This window comes from Pectinophora gossypiella, chromosome 19 (genome assembly GCF_024362695.1).
Source record: "Pectinophora gossypiella chromosome 19, ilPecGoss1.1, whole genome shotgun sequence".
NCBI lineage: Eukaryota > Metazoa > Arthropoda > Insecta > Lepidoptera > Gelechiidae > Pectinophora > Pectinophora gossypiella.
Genome location: NC_065422.1, coordinates 6,831,831 through 6,852,457, shown reverse-complemented (window position 1 = coordinate 6,852,457; position 20,627 = coordinate 6,831,831). Strand labels below are relative to the sequence as shown.

Below are 20,627 nucleotides of genomic sequence, written 5' to 3'. Positions count from 1 at the left end.
TTCATTCATGGTGACATGAGAACAGCGAGAATGAAAATAATATTTTTTTATATAATTTTTGTTCTAAGAATTTTCATTTAAAGGATATTTAGAATATGTTTAGAATAAAGAGTTGATTTTATAACAATAGTAATATATTGATTTATTAATAGGGTATTAGTAGCAATTTTACAGATTTTATTTGCAACACTTGTTAAAGTTGTCAGTTGTCAAACTAATTAAAAAGTAAAAGTTGCAGCAGAAGTTTGGTGGTGGGTGGATGGACGTGTTTGTTTTTATTTTGTAAACAATAAAATTTAGTTAAAAATGAAGAAATGGTGGAATTGGATACTCGCTGTAGCTCTAATATGTTTATTATTCATTGCAATACCTATATCATTAAGTAAAAATAAAGAACAAATGTACAGACCAATGTTTGACGAATACGTAGAAAAGTTTAATAAAAGCTATAAAAACAAAACTGATGAGTATGAGACGAGATTTCAGCACTTTATGGTGAGTTATCTTTCTATTAATTCTAAATACCTTGTCAATTCTTAACTTATTTATGATAACTATCGGCCATTAGAGGAAATGGGTACCTAAAATTAATCCAATAAGGAATGTAAGATCAGGCATTGTCGTTATATTATTATCATAAGACATGAATACGACTAATTCACATACAATTTTATCCACATTACACTTATAAGGGACATCAAAAAATGTATGCCTAAACCTAATTTTCCTTTGCCTTTAAGGCTTCAATGGAAGAAATTGAGCGATTAAATGCTGAATCGCGAGGCCCTGACGATCACAGGGCTCGCTATGGCCTTACGAAACTCTCAGATATGTCTAAGGCTGAGTACAGGGAAATCCACCTGTCTGATGAGAAGGTGACTAAGCATCCGTCTCACTACGGAAAGACCTGGAAGGACAGAAGGAAGAATCACACAGATGACCATAAGAGAGAACCTGGGGACCAGATAACCAATAATGTCTATGTAATTATTGGAAGACAGAAGAGGGCGGCTTTACCAATGCAGGTTGATTGGTAAGTGGTAAAATGTAAGGTTACAGAAACAGAACTTCTAAGAAAACAAAAGATGGTTAAAAAATGATGGTTACAAAAGATAGTTTAAAAAACTAAAAATAATTTAATTTGGAATTCCTAGTAGCATGCAGGATATCTTTAAAGTATGGTAGTCAAAATTAGATTCGACCAATATCCATATAACATCTATCTACATAATAGCATTCACTATATCTATTGATTGAAATCCTCAATAAGAATCATGTGGTGTGGTTGTCGTGTGGACTGTGTTGCTTTTATTTTCTATTGTACACCTATCTACCCTGGTTAAAAGTAGGGCATGAAAAAATTTCATTGGTAGGTATTATTATTAAACTTAATTTGTATGTTGTGTGCAATAAAATATATTTGTATTGTATTATGTGATAAACAATTATATCAGTGATCCATTGACCCCACTGAGTTGAATATTTAACAAAAGGATGAAGAGGTAGGTAGGTAGGTATTTTTGTTTCTTCTGTTAGACCATTTCAGGATTACTTATCATATAATGTTAATTTAGGATTAGGTATCTTAGTGTTAGTCAATTTGAGGTCATGGAAGCTAATAGAATAATAATGAACAAACACCAAACAATTTGACAGTAGATGGTCCACTTTTTTATAACAAGTTTTTTTAATACCATGTAGTCTATGGAAATACAAATCATACCTCATCTTGGGGGTAACATCCATTGATAAAAAATTGTTTTTAGTTATTTTGATATAATTTTTTTTGAAAATTAAAATACTTAATATTATGGAAAATAAAAAAACCATGTGTAGTGTTTTTATGTATACTTTTCATATAATCAATAAAAAATAACTTAATTTTTTTTAATGTCAATTAATACGTAATGTACCTTACCTATAGTAGAAAACAGGTTGGTGCATCAAAATGTACAATGAAATAAATTAACTTGATTGTCTTTATTTTTTGTTGGTGTCATGTCTTGGTAAAAGGATTTTCCAATCTCTATGGGAGGTTTTCCCAGCTATTTCAGCCCCCGCGGCATGGTACTCGCTATCGACATAGACGCGACAAATAGGTATCTAATTCCTGTGAACTGCACTGATTAATAAAATTATGATTTAAGAAAAATCGACATTAATTCTCGGGGACGCAATTCGGAGCCGTTTTGTTTAATGATTTTAGAGATAAAAGGTACTATACATGTATCTACTATACATATACCTACTACAGTTAATTAAATAGGCATATTAAGTATATGTGGTAGTTTCAATATTTGTCTTGTCTACCCTTGGCTGATATACTATAAAGTATATTACGTATTTTTGATATAAACTTACTCAATATTTCTACCTACCTAGTAAATATAAAAAAGTGATAACATTTCTTTAGTACTAAAATGATAACTTGTATGAGTGTATCTTCGTATTACGGCCTTTCCGAGTTGGTTAGAAGGTAAGAATATCGAAAAATCATATGAGCTTTGGTTACGAGTAAAGAACCTAACGAATTGTATAATTCCATGCATAACCAGGGAGAAGAGAAGTACTTTGTGTGCCCTCCCAAACACGAGTGGATAATTCTTATGGTATGGTATGATAGTGGCCTCTATTTTCCACCTTGAGACCATTACGTGTGTAATAAGTCTTGGTCAAGGAGCTCGGTGGCGCAGCGGTAAACGCGCTCGGTCTGCGATTGTTGAAGTTAAGCAACTTTCGCAAAGGCCGGTCATAGGATGGGTGAACACAAAAAAAAAGTTTTCATCTCGAGCTCCTCCGTGCTTCGGAAGGCACGTTAAGCCGTTGGTCCCGGCTGCATTGGCAGTCGTTAATAACCATCAATCCGCACTAGGCCCGCGTGATGGTTTAAGGCCCGATCTCCATCCATCCATAGGGAAGGCCCGTGCCCCACCAGTGGGGACGTTAATGGGCTGATGATGATGAAGTCTTGGCTATACTCGCCAACCTAGCTCCTTCCAGAAGCTCAGAAGCCTCTTGGGGCGCCTATGATGAATATGTCTATTAAGTGGGCTGTGGATAATTCTTACATACTTCTAGGTATTACAATTACGAAATTGATATTTCTTCTAAAAACTACTAGGTAGGTACTAGGCAGAATCAGACCATTTACATAAATAAATGGTTCATTTAATTATCATAATACATATATTTCCAGAAATAGCAAGTTAAACTTGTTACCTTATCTAGATAAATCAATAACGAATCCTGTTTTTAAGCTAATTAGATATTTTTACAGCTTTAATATTAAAACACACAATAACGGGTTCTTACCGAATTTAAATCAGGGGTATGAGACTCCCGATATTTCGACACTGTTGCAAGTGCCATGATCACGGGATGACTGATGAGATTGGAGTGGAGTAGGTTGATCCATAATTTTCTACGGACAGACATATCTGTCTACTCTCTTTCTTTGCCGCTTGTTTATGTATTTGCTATCGGAATGCTAGCTTTAATATTAGTTTGTTTGGCTATTGGTGTACTTGGGGCCATTTATCTCAGCAGAATCCTCTCAGACGACGCACTGAGCTGAGCTTCCAGCCCCCCACCCCCCCAAATGTCTCAAAATTTTGTATAGGGTGAGAGCGTTCGGCGCTCCGCATTTGTCCGGTATTATGTCATGCGAGGGAAATCTACAAAAAGACACCCTAATAAAAATAAATGGTCAAATACACCACCATGAGGAAACATTGCGCCTCCTTGCTGCGCCGCGTGCGCGCCAGCTCGAACAGTATCCTGAGTGTGTTACACAGTATCCTGAACAGACCGACTCCCCGCAAAAAAATTAGCCATGGGCCATGTGGGACTCCCCGTTGCTGAGGCGCTGGATGCAGCTGCACGCTGCTGTGACAAGGGTCGCGCGTGTGTATTAGCTTAAGTTGTATAAGTTGTTACTAACATTAGCATATAAGGTGTTTGTTACTAACATATATGGATACAGTCCGAAATAAAAAATTTGAATTTGAAATACCTATCATATATAGATTGTTGTAAGTAGGAGTTAGCAGGTAATTCGTTTCAAAACTCAAAAGAGGTTTTCAATGTAGTAGGTACGTAGTAGATAGATAGAGGTCATCGCACAAAACGAGTTTTTAGAACGACCGCTTGCATATTGATTTATTTTCGACTCCATTACCAAATCTATTTGGAGTCCAAATTTTGGAAGTACAAAGGCTTAAAAGCAACACGTATTACGTCCCACTAGTGGGTTTAGGACTCCCCTCATCCGTGGAACGAAGCACTGGTGCTCCATCATGCTGGTCCACTACAACTTGGTGGATGTTTACGAAAAGAAAATGATTTGTTTTAATTTTTTCTATTTTTATTTTAATATTTTAGTTTTTTTTATGGCTGATTCTTGTTTCTGGTAATGGTTGCCTGGAACAAATTGCTTCAGAGCCGTAAGGCCGCCCATTTGTACTGTTTAATGTTTGTATGTGTGCAATAATTTATATTTGATTTGATTATATGAAGTGTAAGCTTACAACCACATATTCGCTCTTATTTCTATAGTACGTAGGTAACTTTTACGTTCTTATCTATAGCCGGCAATGTAATATTTACTATAATATCAAATATTTGATCAAAATAGACGCTGTAACGTCGACATAATAATATTAAGAATAACTACTTAACTAGCTTATCAGGTTTTTAAGCTCTGGGTATGCTTATACTATTAAAATGCGGTCACAGCCAGAATTTGCATAGCTAGAGACTTTATTGTAGGTATATATGAGTTTTTTCGAATGACTGCACGAGAAAAACTCTGAACCGGCGTGTATGTATGAAACGATTGAAGACAAAAAAATGGAGTTCTAACTTGAAATTCACGTCTATTTCCCACCGGGGTAAGCAGAGACTATGGAATTCAATTTGTTTCTATCCTGACACACTTCTCTTGCTTCCTCCACGTTCATCAATCGTTTAATACACGCGCGCCGGTTCAGAATAGATCGTACTTAACTTTTTTAAGGATATGTCCAATTTGGTCAATGTACGTCCTAGATCTCCCATTGATAATAAGTACTTAGCTTCCCTACCATAGACAAATAGATTACATACACGACAGACAATCAGTATAGCTTCATTATAGTACAAATCGATCTTCGTGGTCCAGTGGTTGAGCGTTGGGCTCACGATTTGGAGGTCCCGGGTCCGTATCCCTGTGGGGACATACCATGAAAATCACTTTGCGATCTCTAGTTTGGTTAGGACATTTCACGCTGATCACCTGATTTTTCGACAGTAAGATGATCCGTGCTAGAAGGCTTGTTAAGCCGTTGGTCCCGGTTACTGCTAACTGATGTAAGTATGTAGTCGTTACATGAGCCATGTCAGGGGCCTATCAGGTCAATAATAACCCTGACAGCAGACTTACTGAGGTTGCACACCTCACAACCCAGACGACAGAAGAAGAAAAAATCTAATTTACGTAATGAACAATGTTTAAATACGTATAATTTCCAGGCGGACGAAGGGCGCTGTAGGTCCAGTGCGTGACCAGGGCATGTGTGGTGCTTGCTGGGCCTTCAGCACTGTGGGGGCCATGGAGTCCATGGCCGCCATCAACACTGGCAAGATGACAACGCTCAGTGTGCAGGTAAGGCCCTATTGACGCATAAAGTTAAGGCCCCATTCTTCTTATCGTGTCGACGTCAAACTAAATAGTATCGGCCCAAAACTTGGCAACAAGTATGGCGCTATCTGCAGCGCTCATCAGATCCTCCTGCGTGCAGGTGTTCGGGCACGCAGGACACGATGTAAGATGTTCCATCGTTTGGGGAACAGTGCCGCACTTGCACTTTAAGGCCGATCTATCCGAGAAACCCCACCTGAACAAATTGTCCTTACTTCGGCCCACCTGAGTCCGAAGTCTATTTAGAGACTTCCAGGTAAGCCAAGGCAAATCAAGACCTGGCGGAGGTCTCTCGGACGGCGAAACAAAAGGTTTTGGGAGGTGTACCTACCCGTTCCTGCCATTGACGCATAAAGTTAAGGACCCATTGTCGCATAAAGTTAAAGCCCCATTCATCCTCCTGCACTTATCCCACTCTAAGTGGGGTGGGCTTAACATGTACTCCTCTTCTATTCATCTCTGTCAGTCGTCTTCGTACTCATTTCACACACATATCCTCCTTCACACAATCCAACCACACTATCTTGATTCGCCCCCTACCTCATTCATACTCATCAGTTTCCTCGTAATATACCGTTCATCCTACATACCATGCTAAGCTATTGCTCCTCAATTTCTCAGTTAAGAAGAGTAAGTGCAGATAAGGCTCCATTCACCTATGCCTTATTCTAAGGCCCCTTTAACGCAAAGTAACGGGTTGTTGAAGCCGCGTGCGCATGAAGTATTTTTTCGACTATTATTAGTTATGCATGCATGAATAAACTCACGACTTTTTCCCAACGGGGTAAGCAGAGACTATGAATTCCATTTGCTTGGATCCTGAGACACTACTCTTGCTTCCTCCACATTCATCAATCGTTTCATACACGCACGCCGGTTCAGGGTAGATTGTTCTGAACCTTATTATTAGTTATTTAAATAATAAAAAAAGTATAATTAACATTGACAAAACGCATATGATGATAACAACAACATTACAAAAAAAAGTTGGCCTTTTCTTGAGAATATATTAAACTTAATAGAGCTTAAATACTTTTTAATTTGCGTCAAATTTTATCGTTTATTTGTAAATGCGCTTTACATTTAAGCAAATTACTTTTGGTTAAAACATACATCAGTGGTAATATTGTGTAAATGACAAAAAAAATCGCATATCGAAATAACCTGTTATCTCCAATTATGCGTTTGACTTTGTCATTAATTAGTATAGTCAATTACGATGTCACGTAATGTAGTTTTAAGAAAAAGAGAAATATTAAGCGATATTATGCAATAGACTGTTTTGGACCCTAGTCAAATGAGATACATTTTGCATTTTTTTTAACAGCTAGGAGTCGCGTATAGAGTATTTCGGGTAAATCTACATAGTCGTAGACAAGGATTATTCTTATCGTTTTCTTATATCGCGTAGGTTACGAGGTCGATGTCCTCACCACCCCTGGTGACTGGGTTATTAAGTACCTCAAAATATACATAGTTTTAATCCAGGCAAAAATTGTGGTCTCAATTTAATCGGGATTGAAATTAATTAAAAGAAATCGAGGTTTTATTGAAGAAAATCACATCTGGGGGGTTAAAATGGCCACATCGAAGCAATTCATCTAAAAAAGCAATATTGCAATTTGACATTTGCGCATATAAAAGTAAGTGCGCAATGCAATCAACTGTCAAATAGCAATATTGCGTTCTTAAATGAATTGCTTTGATGTGGCCATTTTAACCCCCCAGAATGTGTTTTTCCTAAAGGGTGTTCTATTAATCGCAGGAGGTGATAGACTGCGCAGGCCTCGGCAACAACGGGTGCGCAGGCGGCGACATATGCGTGTTATTAGACTGGTTGGCGATCACCGACACGGCAGTGGAGACTGACTCGCAGTACCCGCTGCGGCTACTAGATGGCGCCTGTCGACTGCCCGCCAACGCTACTGGCGTGCGGCTGTCTTCCTTCACTTGTGACGAGTGAGTAATGGTATTCTATACATGTATGTACCATTATATTATATATACTGTATACATGGGTATACACGGCCTCCGTGGTCCAGTGGTTGAACGTTGGACTCACGATCCGGCCGGAGGTCCCGGGTTCGATTCCCGGTGGGGACATATCACAATAATTACTTTGTGGTTCCTAGTTTGGTTAGGACATTACTGGCTGATCACCAGATTGTCCGAAAGTAAGACGATCCGTGCTTCGAAGGGCACGTTAAGCCGTTGGTCCCGGTTACTACTTACTGATGTAAGTAAGTAGTCGTTACATGAGTCATGTCAGGGACCTATGGCGGCTCAGTAATAAAGAAAGAAACATTTATTATTTCCGGACACCACAGACACAGACAGACAGGTACATTACATTTAACACAGGACAGAAACCACACGGAAATCAATAAGTACACAGACAACCCTGACACCAGGGTTGATGGGGTTGGTAATTCACCTCACAATCCACACGACAGAAGAAGATGGGTACCTATACAGGTGTTAGTTTTCTAATATCTGTGGTGACACCTTACCCAATACTGAGGGGGATGATTCAGCTCATGATTCCGAGTTAATAAGTGGAATTTTCCATCGTCTTAAATTTTGTACCGGATAAGAGCCGTCAGTGTTCCTCATTTGTCCGGCCAAGCAGTTAATGCTATGTGCGGAAAATCTACATTAAGTCAAGTCAAAAAATAATCTCTACTTTTCGTCGATGATCGCGACTGCAACGTGTAATTTGACATTTCCCACCAAACCAAGAAGTCCTACCTAACCTGAAGATTTGACAGGTCTGGTTTTTACAGAAGCAACTGCCTGTCTGACCTTCCAAACCCGAAGGAGCGACCGTCATGGTATAAATAAAAGTCCGAACTGGATGGGTATCTTGTATTGTCCATCAACAATCAACACACACGGAATTATTACTAACACACACACACACACGTTACTTTTAGCTTGATAAGTTTATACACATTGTTAGCTGTGTTTACCTTTAATTGGTGACGCATTTAGAATAACACCTATGTTTGTTGAATAAGTGTAGTAATAATGTTGTAACTGTTGGTAAACCTAAAAAAAAAAACAGAAGGTTACATACAAAAAACTCTCTAAAATCCAGGAGTGAATTTAAAATGCACCTGTCGCCTAGTAAGCCTTTCACCAAAAGAGGTGTGGTGCGGGGGCGGGCGATGTGATGTATGGCCAAGCGCGAGTCGAATTTATTTGGCACTGACTACAAGATTATTCGGTCTTCTCATACGCCACAAATTCATATTTCGTTTTATTTTTCTTTGTCACATAGTATTGTTTAGTAGTTTACTAGATAAACGTGTTAATTACATAGTAAACTAACGTCATCATCATTATCATCATGATCATCATCAGCCCATTAACATCCCTACTGCTGGGGCACGGGCCTTCCCTATAGATGGATAGGGAGATCGGGCCTTAAACCATCATGCGGGCCCAGTACGGATTGATGGTTATTAACGACTGCTAATGCAGCCGGGACCAACGGCTTAACGTGCCTTACGAAGCACGGAGGAGCTCGAGATGAAAACTTTTTTTTGTGGTCACCCATCCTATAACCGGCCTTTGCGAAAGTTGCTTAACTTCAACAATAGCAGACCGAGCGCATTTACCTCTGCGCTACCGAGCTCCTCAACTGACGTGTAACGTGTTAAGTCATTCGTTTCAGCCTGGTGGCCAATGAAGGTCGTATCCTGCAGATGCTGGCCACCCACGGGCCTGTAGCGGTGGCAGTCAACGCTCTCACTTGGCAGAATTACCTTGGTGGGGTCGTGCAGTACCACTGCAGGTTTGACAAACAGTAATATCCTATTATACTATACTAGCAACCCGGCCGTCTTCGCACGGGTAGTGAGTTATATGAGTTTGAAGCCAATAACTTCAAAAACAACATATTTTCCATAAAAACTTACCACTAGCCAGTATTTCACCCATTTGTGAGAGTTGTTTAGAAAACAAATATGTTTTAATTTCTTTAAATAATGAGTATTGGCGGAGGACAGGAGTAGATCTTTGAAATATACTACTCTGGGCGCCATCAAACTCGCGTTAGACAGAGCACTGAGGACAGAAGGCAAGAGGGAAACCACTGCTCTATTTTCCCTAAAAAGTAGCACGGCGGATGCTACACCGACTAGAGCGTGGCTCTTAATGATGATGAATGAGTATTATTATTTTGTAGTAAATTGGAAACTTTACCATTAAAACTATAGAAATTTCAATTTTGCCACCCCTTTTTACCCCCATAACATAAGCGCACTATTATATGCCAATTGGGGTAGTCAGAGGTACATCTATCGCAAGATGAACTAAGTACGCACATCTTAACGAGCTTTGTTTTAGATCAATGTAAAACATTGATGAATTGCACTGCACTTGAACTGTAGCATCGTGGTGGAGTATGCTCCATACCCTCTCCGGTTGATTGAAGCGAGGCTTATACTCAGCAGTGGTACGAATATAGGCTATTTTATGTTAAGCTATGTGAGATGAATGTTATGTGGCCTGTTTAGTCCCTCGGCATAATTATTTTTCTTTTATTTTCAGCGGCGCTAAAGCAGATTTAAACCATGCTGTTCAACTCGTTGGATATGACCTCACGAAGGATATACCCTATTATATCGCCAAGAATTCTTGGGGGACAGAATTTGGGATCAACGGGTACTTACACCTGGCGATAGGGTCCAATATATGTGGCCTGGCCAATGAAGTGGCTAGTGTTGATGTTATATAGGGAAATGGACGTGTGCTCTTGCGGTCTAGTATGGTGCGTATGACAAGCAGGACAGAAATATACAGGACGCTGTTCTACGCTCCATTCTATAACGCGAGGTATCATTCTATGCATTACGACAATAAGAGTTAGGATACGTCGTCAGAAAGAGAGCGCAAGAAATACCTCCGTAAAACCGAATTTAAAAGCAATAATTAAGACTGTCTGTGCCTCGAATTTAAAGTAACATTAAAACTCAATGCACATAGAGGCGACAGAGGGAGCGTTTCGGGCTGAGATGTGTTTGCAACGTGTATCTTTATACGCTCGGTTTCGAATCCTTTTGCGGCGCGGTTTCAAACAAAGTCCCGCTCAAACTACTTCTGTGTGCATTGGACTTAAAACAATGCTCATATCATAAAAGTTAAGACATTATAGTTAAGTATGTTTTGTAAATCGTCTTGCCAAATACTGTGATTTGTGATCGAATGTTATATTTAGGCCCGTTTATGGAGATACGACGCCTCATTGAGTATCAATCAATCACACGCGAGTTTTTAGGTGACCACTCATATACATCGCGATATGCTTGAATTCACCGCTTCTCTATAAATGACGCTTGAATTGGGTAGTTTCTTAAGTCAAAAATACAACAACAAGTCTAAAACTTCTTCTCTCGTGTGGGTTGTATGGTAGATTACCACCCTCATCAACCCTGACACTAAGGTTGATCGAGCCGCCAAAGGCCCCTGACATGACTCATGTAACGACTATTTACTTACACAAGTTGTCGCGACGACTCTTTTACACTTATATATATCTATCTATAATTATGTATATAATCAAAGAATTATGAATCTATTGTAGGGATGTGAATGCACACATACTAGACTGACGTCGCGAATACCAGTCAGTATGTGTAGATAGGATGTAACTCTTACTCACTCATAGGTTCCTATGTCAGTGATCAGATCCTCAATATGGCTTTCCTTACACCTTTCCTTTCACCTCATGGATACGGATTACTTCTCCATCTGTAAGTTTAAGAAACATAAATGAACTACTGTTTGGTGATACAACTACCACCTACTTGGTGACACATCACCCTGCAGAATGTAAGCTTATCTCTCTTAATGACTCTGGCTGAACACCAGCGTATGTGATCTTATTAGTTACTCTTAGGTATTACTTTATGTCAGTTAATTGCCCTCTTATACATGACCCTTTCAATGGTGTGCTTATCAGCACTTAGTTAGCCGAGTAAGACTTATTCATTAGTGTGCATGCCAGCACTTGGGTGGCCAAGAAGGCCCTATTCATCAGTGTGCCCGCCAGCACTTGGGTGGCCAAGAAAGCCTCTTATAACAGTGTGCACGCCAGCACTTAGGTGGTCAAGGAAGACCTCTTCAACGGTGTGCACGCCAGCACTTAGGTGGCCAAGAAAGCCTCTTATAACAGTGTGCACGCCAGCACTTAGGTGGTCAAGGAAGACCTCTTCAACGTTGTGCACGCCAGCACTTAGGTGGCCAAGAAAGCCTCTTATAACAGTGTGCACGCCAGCACTTACATGGCCAAGAAAGCCTCTCATAACAGTGTGCACGCCAGCACTTACATGGCCAAGAAAGCCTCTCATAACAGTGTGCACGCCAGCACTTACGTGGCCAAGAAAGCCTCTCATAACAGTGTGCACGCCAGCACTTACATGGCCAAGAAAGCCTCTCATAACAGTGTGCACGCCAGCACTTACATGGCCAAGAAAGCCTCTCATAACAGTGTGCACGCCAGCACTTACGTGGCCAAGAAAGCCTCTCATAACAGTGTGCACGCCAGCACTTACGTGGCCAAGAAAGCCTCTCATAACAGTGTGCACGCCAGCACTTACATGGCCAAGAAAGCCTCTCATAACAGTGTGCACGCCAGCACTTACATGGCCAAGAAAGCCTCTCATAACAGTGTGCACGCCAGCACTTACGTGGCCAAGAAAGCCTCTCATAACAGTGTGCACGCCAGCACTTACATGGCCAAGAAAGCCTCTCATAACAGTGTGCACGCCAGCACTTACGTGGCCAAGAAAGCCTCTCATAACAGTGTGCACGCCAGCACTTACATGGCCAAGAAAGCCTCTCATAACAGTGTGCACGCCAGCACTTACATGGCCAAGAAAGCCTCTCATAACAGTGCACCATACTCTTAGATGCAACCTGGCCAGGAAATACTTCTACGATTGCGGGCTACTCATTTGGACAACGGTAGCCAAGGAAGGCTTCTACAATTGCAAGCTATGCATACAGACAACGTCTTCAATTGTGGGCATTACTTATTGATGCCCCCTAAAGAGTACTCATCTATCTTTACAAGTCGCATTGCCGGCCGGCCATTTTAAACACAAGTTATTAAACAGAATTTGGCATCATCGTTAGTAAAATTATAGTCAAATTAATAAAAGGGAGTTATATCACCACTACGTAGCTTTAGTAACAGCATCAGCGGGACTTTCTGCACTTTTTCACTCATATAAAAGTTAAACTCACTTTAACTACTTTCTTAGAAAACTAGCTTGTCAAGACAAGATTTAAGACATAGACAAGATTCACTTACTGATAGAAAAATTAGCGGGCTTCCGTTTCGGTGTTGCTACTTGTGACATTCCATATTTAGAATCGTGACTCATCGTCACGACACTCCCGACGAACGAAGAATTTGAGGGACATCGTGACGGCGACAACCAGCCTCCGTCACGACACTCCCGACGAACGAAGAATTTGAGGAACATCGTGACGGCGTCAACCAGCCTTCGTCACGACACTCCCGACGAACGAAGAATTTGTCATAGTAGGGCGACCAAGTTGGCCGTCCATTCCCTTATCTTTTCCAGGGCTCTCGTGGCAGCGGCACGCACCGGTCTAGACTCATTATTATCATTCTCTTGTTCATTAACATCATTTTCTGATTCATTAACAACTTCAGTAATATCATTATCTGGTTCACTGACAACTTCAGTAACCCCATCAATTATTCGTTTAGTGCTGTCTCTTACAGTTTGCATTTCTATATCATTATCTTTATTTTGTATATTAGTAATTACCTCTTCAGGAATGTCTATAGGCCTTGAATCATTCACAGAACCAACTATTCTTGTTCTCTTTAGAGTTTGACCAATATTTTCAGAACTATTCTCAATATTCTCATTATCAAAATCCTCAACTTCAAGCGGATACAACTGAGTGATTGATCTCGTATATATCTTGTTTCCAACTTTAACATTAGCTACTCTACAAAATCCATCTTTGCTTGTAGTAAGTGAGACTATTCTACCCACTTTCCAATCTTCTCTATTTTTTGTAAGTATCTCCTTTTATTTGTACTACAGGTAGTTCTTTAGGTATTAACTGAGACTTAATTCTTGGCTCCTTTAATGAATTTTGAAATCTTTCCCGAAGACTAGAAAGATATCGGTTCATAAACATGTCTTTAAACTCATCCAGAATTACTAAAGCTCTTTTCCAGCCTTGAATCAAATCTTGTTTCGTTGTTGTGCCTTCAATAAGAATATCTTACTCACTTATTGTCTCTGTCCTGATACATTTACCCATCATCAAAAAATCAGCTGGTTTCAGTATATGCACCATTTCTGAATCGACACAGGTAAGTGGTCTTGTATTTAAAATAGCTTCAATTTCTTTAATAACTGTATTGATTTCACTGTCATTTAACAAATGTTTATGCAATGTTCTCTTCATACAATGCTTTACTAGACTCACTAGTCTCTCATAAAAACCACCAAACCATGGTGATAACTGTGGTATAAATTTCCATGTAATTTTATTCTCTTTACAGTATGGATTGGTTAGAAGCTCTGATATAAGTTTGAATTGTGAAGCATTGTCTGAAACTATCAAACCAGGAGTCCCTCTTGTAGAAATCATTCGTCTTAGAGCAAGTAGCGCTTCTTTAGCAGATAAATCTTGTACCATTTCTAGATGTATAGCTCTTACAGCTAAACAAGTGAATAAACAAATCCACCTCTTGGAAACTCCATTTTCAGTCTTTACTAATATTGGTCCTAAATAATCAAGTCCAGTAAATGTAAAAGGTGAACTATAGTTCACTCTTTCAGCAAGAAGTGCAGGAGTAGGCGGAAGTTTGAATGGACCGCCCCCATGCTTGATACAGCTCGAACACTGTCTTATAATCTTTTGAACTTGAGCTTTACCCTGTGGTATCCAGTACAACTTCCGAATTAAACTCAGTGTATGATTGGCTCCAACATGGTAGTTGTCTTCATGTATTCTCTTTATTAAACTATTTGTGAAGTCACAGTTCTTGGGCAATAAAATTGGGTATTTCATGTCAAACAACCATTCAGTATTTTCAAATCTTCCTTTGCTTCTTAACAAACCATCATCATCTTTAAATAATCGTAGATTACGACTTAAAGCAGTTTCTTTCATATTAACCTCATCAGGAAAATAAGTTTCTTGTATTCTTTTCATTTCTTCTATTTCTTTTGACTTACTATCGTGTTTACTAGTTTTACTTTCTTCTTTATTATTAATTAATGACTTTGTAACTTCATGAACATTCTTTGCCATTTTCATTTACTATACATACTACAGCTGCATAAGCCTTCGTTGATGCATCTGTGAAACAATGTAACTGATTTTCTTTACTTTCAAAGTCCTTTGTATAATATCTGGGTATTTCTTCCTGTTCAGTTTCTAAATTATTATATGTTTCTCCATTCTTCAAATAATTCTTTTGGTAACTTTGAATCCCATTTAATTTTGCTTTTCCACAGATCTTGCATGAACAATTTTGGTGACAACAACGATGGTGCAACAAATCCACATGGATCGTAAGTAGAAGCAATTGTTCTTAAGACTCCTCGTTTAGTAGTTTGTAAGTCAACATTGTTTGGTCTCAATTGAATTGTATCTTTGTTTGTATTCCAGTCTAAGCCGAGAACCTTGACAACTTCTTTGTCAAGTACATCTGGTATCTTCTCTTTAAATTCTTTCGAGTTGGAACTCCACTCTCTTAGATTCATAGTTATCTTCTCAAATTCTCTTTTTAAACTGCTGTATAATGTAATCGCTTGTAATGTCGTCTTCGTCCCGGTAACCAAATTGTCTACATATATGTCACCAGAAACTTGTTGTACAGCCTTATTAGCCGACTGCATTAAATGGTATTTGATAGTTGCGTTTAACAAGAATGGACTAGATATGACCCCAAACGGTACTCGACAAAAGCGAAGGTGTATAATATTGTCATCAGTAGCTGCTTTCGTTATATCTTTGAGCCATAGAAATCTAGTAACATCTTTACTGTCATCTTGAAGTCCAATTTGTAAAAATGCCTTTTCAACATCTGCTGTTATTGCTATTTTATGAGATCTGAATCTTATCAATAATCCTGTTAAATCTTCTAGTAATACTGGTCCAGCTCGAAGACATTCATTGAGACTAACTCCTTGTTTCAGTTTTGCTGACGCATCATATACAATACGAACAGCTTTTCCAGGTGTCTTTACTCCATTCGTCTTAATAAATTGATTAATCTTCCTGTCACTAGTCCAAGATTAGTAGGTAGAGTAGAAACATTATTATTCCATGGCCAGCATACAAAATATCTCTTGTCCTTGTATTTTGTGTTATCATTAAAGTTCTTCATAGCTTCTTCCTCTTTAGTAGTGTTGGGAGAGTCAGTAATTCCAATACATTCAAGGTCCCATAAGTTCTTCAGGTGCATGTTGTCTAAAGGTAAGTCCGGTTTATTCAATTTTGTTTCTTTATTTGACTGAAAGTAAGTAATAACTGATAAATTATCTATATTTTTCTTTTCTGTTTTCCCTGTCAACATCCATCCAAATTTAGAATCCACTAAAAATAAGTTCTCACTTATCCGTTTATTTGTTGTGTCTATAACCGTGAAATAATAGTCATTGCCGATGAGGATGTCCACTTGGTCACCAAGTGAACCATCGTCTGCTAAGATACATTCATTTTTCCAATGATAAAGTTCTTCTCCGGAATAACTAACATGCTGTGCAATGGTTGGTACAACATTGGCATACAGTACGACTTCTTCGTTAGTTCTGGTAAGTATATTTAATTTCACTAATGGACTATCATATTCCAATGGTTGATCAGTCCCGAAGGTGAAGACGGAAAGATGGTGTTCTTCTATTACAGCTAAATTCAATTCAGTAGCAATCCTCTTTGTTACATATGAACGTTGACTGCCAGAGTCCATAAGGATCCGACAATTCACTTTGTCGCATTTATTTTCATTTAATACAGTAACTACTGCTGTCTGTAACACCGTTGTAGAATTTCCAGATTTGTCTGAAGTATTTGTATGCAATGTTTTCACTTTCACAGAATCACAAACTTTTGGACATAAAGCTCTGTTATGCCTTCCTCCACAATGTATACATTTTTTATTTATTTTACATGTCTTACTCCAATGACCTTGAACAAAGCAATAAAAGCATCGGCCCTTTAATTTAATTTGTCTGTCCTTAATAGTTCTTACAGTCTTACATTGATCATTGTAATGTGCTCCTGAGCAGAAAATACAATTTAATCTTGGTTTTTTCATGTTTATATCTTTCTCATATGAATATTCAAATTTTCTTTTATTAGGAAGCATTCTATTATTATTGTAATTATTATTCTTGTAGTTAGGAGCAAATCTCATTTTCATTTTCCAATCCTGATGTTTATCCTTCAAATTCTTAAAACGTTCTTGAATCTTAAACCTTCTTGAACCGCTTGACGGGTTATGTTGGTTCACACTATCTGTACCGTGGAATGTCTCAACCGTGTAATGTCTAATTTCCTTTTGACTCTTCTCTTGAGTAATTCTATTAGCATCCTCTCTTGCTGAAATAATAATCTCTAATTGTTTTCTCATATCTTCAATAGAATCTGTCTTTAACAACATCTTTAACTCATACACTATCTCTTCAGGAAACTTTTCAATAATAATAAACCGCAGATGGTTATGGTTGGTATTCTCACCAAGTGAATTTAAAACTCGTAGATGCCGCTCTACTTCATTAAGAGCTCTCCGACAATCTTCAGCAGTCTTGTCCGCAGCCTTAATTTTATATAAGGCAGCATAGTGAGCATCAATTATGTAATGTTCCTTACCATATCGTTCCTTAAGAATCGATACAGCAATCTCATAGTTTTTATTTGTTGTTTCTAATCCTTCAACAGCTCTTTTCGCATCTCCAGATAATGAAGCCTTCAAGTACAATAATTTGTCCACGTCCGGTAAGTGTCTACTATCAATATTTGATGTGAAATGGTCCCAGAACTGTTGCCATTGCAACACATCACCACTAAATTCAGGTAAGTTCAATTTTGGTAATTCACTATAAGTAGCTTTATTTGACCGTTCACTTCGGTCTTCACGCAAATCTTTTAACTTTATGGTCAACTCTATGAGAATTTCCTCGGAATTTAATTGAATAGCACTAAACATTGAGATGTCATCAGCAGATGGTTCGATACTCAATCGAAAATAATTGTTTAATTCAGTTGAAAAACGAGAATGAAGATTATCCAATTTCTTGGTAGCAATTTCTGCTTGCTGTTTGTCAATATCACTTATTTCCTTTTGTAAAAATGTTTCGCACTGTTTCGTAACAATCTCGATATGATTTATTATATCTTGGAGTCTAGAAATTAGCAATGACTCCATCATTCGTAAGTAAACCGGTATATGCCAACAAGATTCTTAGCTGAAAATATTTACACACAGTAAGTATTCAAACGTCAAACATTTAGATTTTCTCTAATCGTAATCAGGTAAGTATTCTATTATTACTCTTTACGACAAGTACATTCATAAACTTATAATTCTTTTTAGCTAGAAAATTCAAAATATAATGGCGTCGGTCCACAACAGAGAAAACTCGAGAAAAATAATTATCGTAAGTACGTATGTATGTACCGACTATATTCCATCATAAAACAAGCTCATTACTTGCGTTTACAATGTAAAACAACTTCAATATCACTCATGAAAACTGATTATACGATATTTAGATACACAAACTTACTGCATCAGCCATGATTACAATCTCACAGTTTATCTTACGAAAATCTCGAAATATAACGATATCTCAACAAATTCTTTTACTCACCAAGTAAATCCAATCACAAACTGTGAAACTATTCACTATTTAACTCTTATCACAAGGTATTTTATTTAAAATAAGAACTTTTCAATCTCTGTATGTCAAACTTTTCTAAAGAAAACGAGCAAAGTAATGTTGCCAACATCACGTTAAAATATTCCTCTCTCGTGAATATACCTTAAAAAAAATATTATGTTGATTTCTCAACTCTCCATTAATAGCGTATACCATTAAATAATACACACAATTTTTTCTTCTTATTTATACGTAATTCAATTTACAACAACCAAGAATTTCATACAAAATTATGAACTTCAACTTAGTATTATTTACCCACTCGTAAATATTTTACCCACTATCGGGATCATTTTATTAAACAGCAACACTGAGGTTCTTTCTCTCTCGTTCTCGCGAAACAGAAATAGTATTTCCGGTGCATTATCTTTACACACCAATAATCATAAATTCACGTCATTTGGGAACACAAATAAATGTAAACAGCATTATAAATCATAAAATCATTTTCTATAATGAATTACAACACAAACAAACACAATATCTCGTAAATAAAACATCATTTGATCATAACTTGTTTCGCCGCTTTCTACCACAATGGCGTCGTTTCATTCATCAAATTTTCGTATCATTTTTCTACAACAGAACTCTTTTACGTACCTTTTCTGTCAGACAGCACATATTTAACCAAAATATGAATCTTCGTAATCATTCTAGAATGTCATCGTGTCTAGAATTATGGATTCACCTCAGATTTCTTTTCATTTTCGTTCGTAATAACCACGAATATAGACCAGTGCCGCCATCTAGTGCCCTTTTACAGTATTACTGTCAGATGACCAATTTTGAACATTTATTCATTTTCATCATAAAACTTGTCTTATATGCCTTTACAACTCTTGTCATGTATATTATTTTCTACTCATTTTATTTAGGTAGCTTACAGCCTCATTTACACATGGATATTCTTATTTATAACCAAGCAAATGCCAATTATAATGCTATCACATATGAATTGTAAACATCATCATATCAGAATAAATAAAGGAGAAGGAAAGCCACATTTACCACTCTTAGATCTGACTGACATTAATATCCCAGCATCTCCATGTCGCGACGACTCTTTTACACTTATATATATCTATCTATAATTATGTATATAATCAAAGAATTATGAATCTATTGTAGGGATGTGAATGCACACATACTAGACTGACGTCGCGAATACCAGTCAGTATGTGTAGATAGGATGTAACTCTTACTCACTCATAGGTTCCTATGTCAGTGATCAGATCCTCAATATGGCTTTCCTTACACCTTTCCTTTCACCTCATGGATACGGATTACTTCTCCATCTGTAAGTTTAAGAAACATAAATGAACTACTGTTTGGTGATACAACTACCACCTACTTGGTGACACATCACCCTGCAGAATGTAAGCTTATCTCTCTTAATGACTCTGGCTGAACACCAGCGTATGTGATCTTATTAGTTACTCTTAGGTATTACTTTATGTCAGTTAATTGCCCTCTTATACATGACCCTTTCAATGGTGTGCTTATCAGCACTTAGTTAGCCGAGTAAGACTTATTCATTAGTGTGCATGCCAGCACTTGGGTGGCCAAGAAGGCCCTATTCATCAGTGTGCCCGCCAGCACTTGGGTGGCCAAGAAAGCCTCTTATAACAGTGTGCACGCCAGCACTTAGGTGGTCAAGGAAGACCTCTTCAACGGTGTGCACGCCAGCACTTAGGTGGCCAAGAAAGCCTCTTATAACAGTGTGCACGCCAGCACTTAGGTGGTCAAGGAAGACCTCTTCAACGTTGTGCACGCCAGCACTTAGGTGGCCAAGAAAGCCTCTTATAACAGTGTGCACGCCAGCACTTACATGGCCAAGAAAGCCTCTCATAACAGTGTGCACGCCAGCACTTACATGGCCAAGAAAGCCTCTCATAACAGTGTGCACGCCAGCACTTACGTGGCCAAGAAAGCCTCTCATAACAGTGTGCACGCCAGCACTTACATGGCCAAGAAAGCCTCTCATAACAGTGTGCACGCCAGCA

The 20,627-nt window shown here is 38.3% G+C and overlaps 3 protein-coding genes across 4 annotated transcripts; 2 read left to right on the top strand and 1 right to left on the bottom strand.

Moving 5' to 3' along the window:
* The first annotated feature begins 244 nt into the window (after positions 1-244).
* Positions 245-11,145, top strand: LOC126375426 (cathepsin O-like). Its single transcript, XM_050022341.1, has 6 exons — positions 245-495; positions 741-1,033; positions 5,509-5,641; positions 7,443-7,636; positions 9,354-9,473; positions 10,232-11,145. The coding sequence occupies exons 1-6, from the start codon at positions 307-309 to the stop codon at positions 10,416-10,418; spliced, it is 1,116 nt and encodes a 371-aa protein (XP_049878298.1). The 5' UTR covers positions 245-306; the 3' UTR covers positions 10,419-11,145.
* Positions 11,146-11,183: 38 nt separating this feature from the next.
* On the bottom strand, positions 11,184-18,665 carry LOC126375418 (uncharacterized). The gene is made up of 3 exons (XM_050022329.1): positions 18,556-18,665; positions 12,996-18,150; positions 11,184-11,431 (listed from the first exon to the last, which is right to left on the bottom strand). Exon 2 carries the CDS (start codon positions 18,111-18,113, stop codon positions 15,927-15,929), a length of 2,187 nt encoding a protein of 728 aa, XP_049878286.1. The 5' UTR covers positions 18,114-18,150; positions 18,556-18,665; the 3' UTR covers positions 11,184-11,431; positions 12,996-15,926.
* LOC126375431 (histone H1.4-like) lies at positions 11,431-13,002 on the top strand. 2 transcript variants are annotated; one of them, XM_050022349.1, is made up of 2 exons: positions 11,431-11,694; positions 11,920-13,002. In XM_050022349.1, exon 2 carries the CDS (start codon positions 11,965-11,967, stop codon positions 12,589-12,591), a length of 627 nt encoding a protein of 208 aa, XP_049878306.1. In that variant the 5' UTR covers positions 11,431-11,694; positions 11,920-11,964; the 3' UTR covers positions 12,592-13,002. The 2 variants fall into 2 exon arrangements, with proteins under 2 accessions (XP_049878306.1, XP_049878308.1); XM_050022351.1 differs by having other exon boundaries at positions 11,431-11,829.
* Positions 18,666-20,627: the final 1,962 nt, after the last annotated feature.

What these genes read in the sequence shown, in the direction of transcription:
- LOC126375426 (XM_050022341.1), top strand. Translation starts at nt 307, where the DNA reads ATGAAGAAATGGTGGAATTGGATACTCGCTGTAGCTCTAATATGTTTA. An exon ending in TTACCAATGCAGGTTGATTG is followed by an intron (nt 1,034 to 5,508) that starts GTAAGTGGTAAA and finishes TATAATTTCCAG; the next exon opens with GCGGACGAAGGGCGCTGTAG. An exon ending in TCTTCCTTCACTTGTGACGA is followed by an intron (nt 7,637 to 9,353) that starts GTGAGTAATGGT and finishes CATTCGTTTCAG; the next exon opens with CCTGGTGGCCAATGAAGGTC.
- LOC126375418 (XM_050022329.1), bottom strand. Translation starts at nt 18,113, where the DNA reads ATGATGGAGTCATTGCTAATTTCTAGACTCCAAGATATAATAAATCAT.
- LOC126375431 (XM_050022349.1), top strand. Translation starts at nt 11,965, where the DNA reads ATGGCCAAGAAAGCCTCTCATAACAGTGTGCACGCCAGCACTTACATG.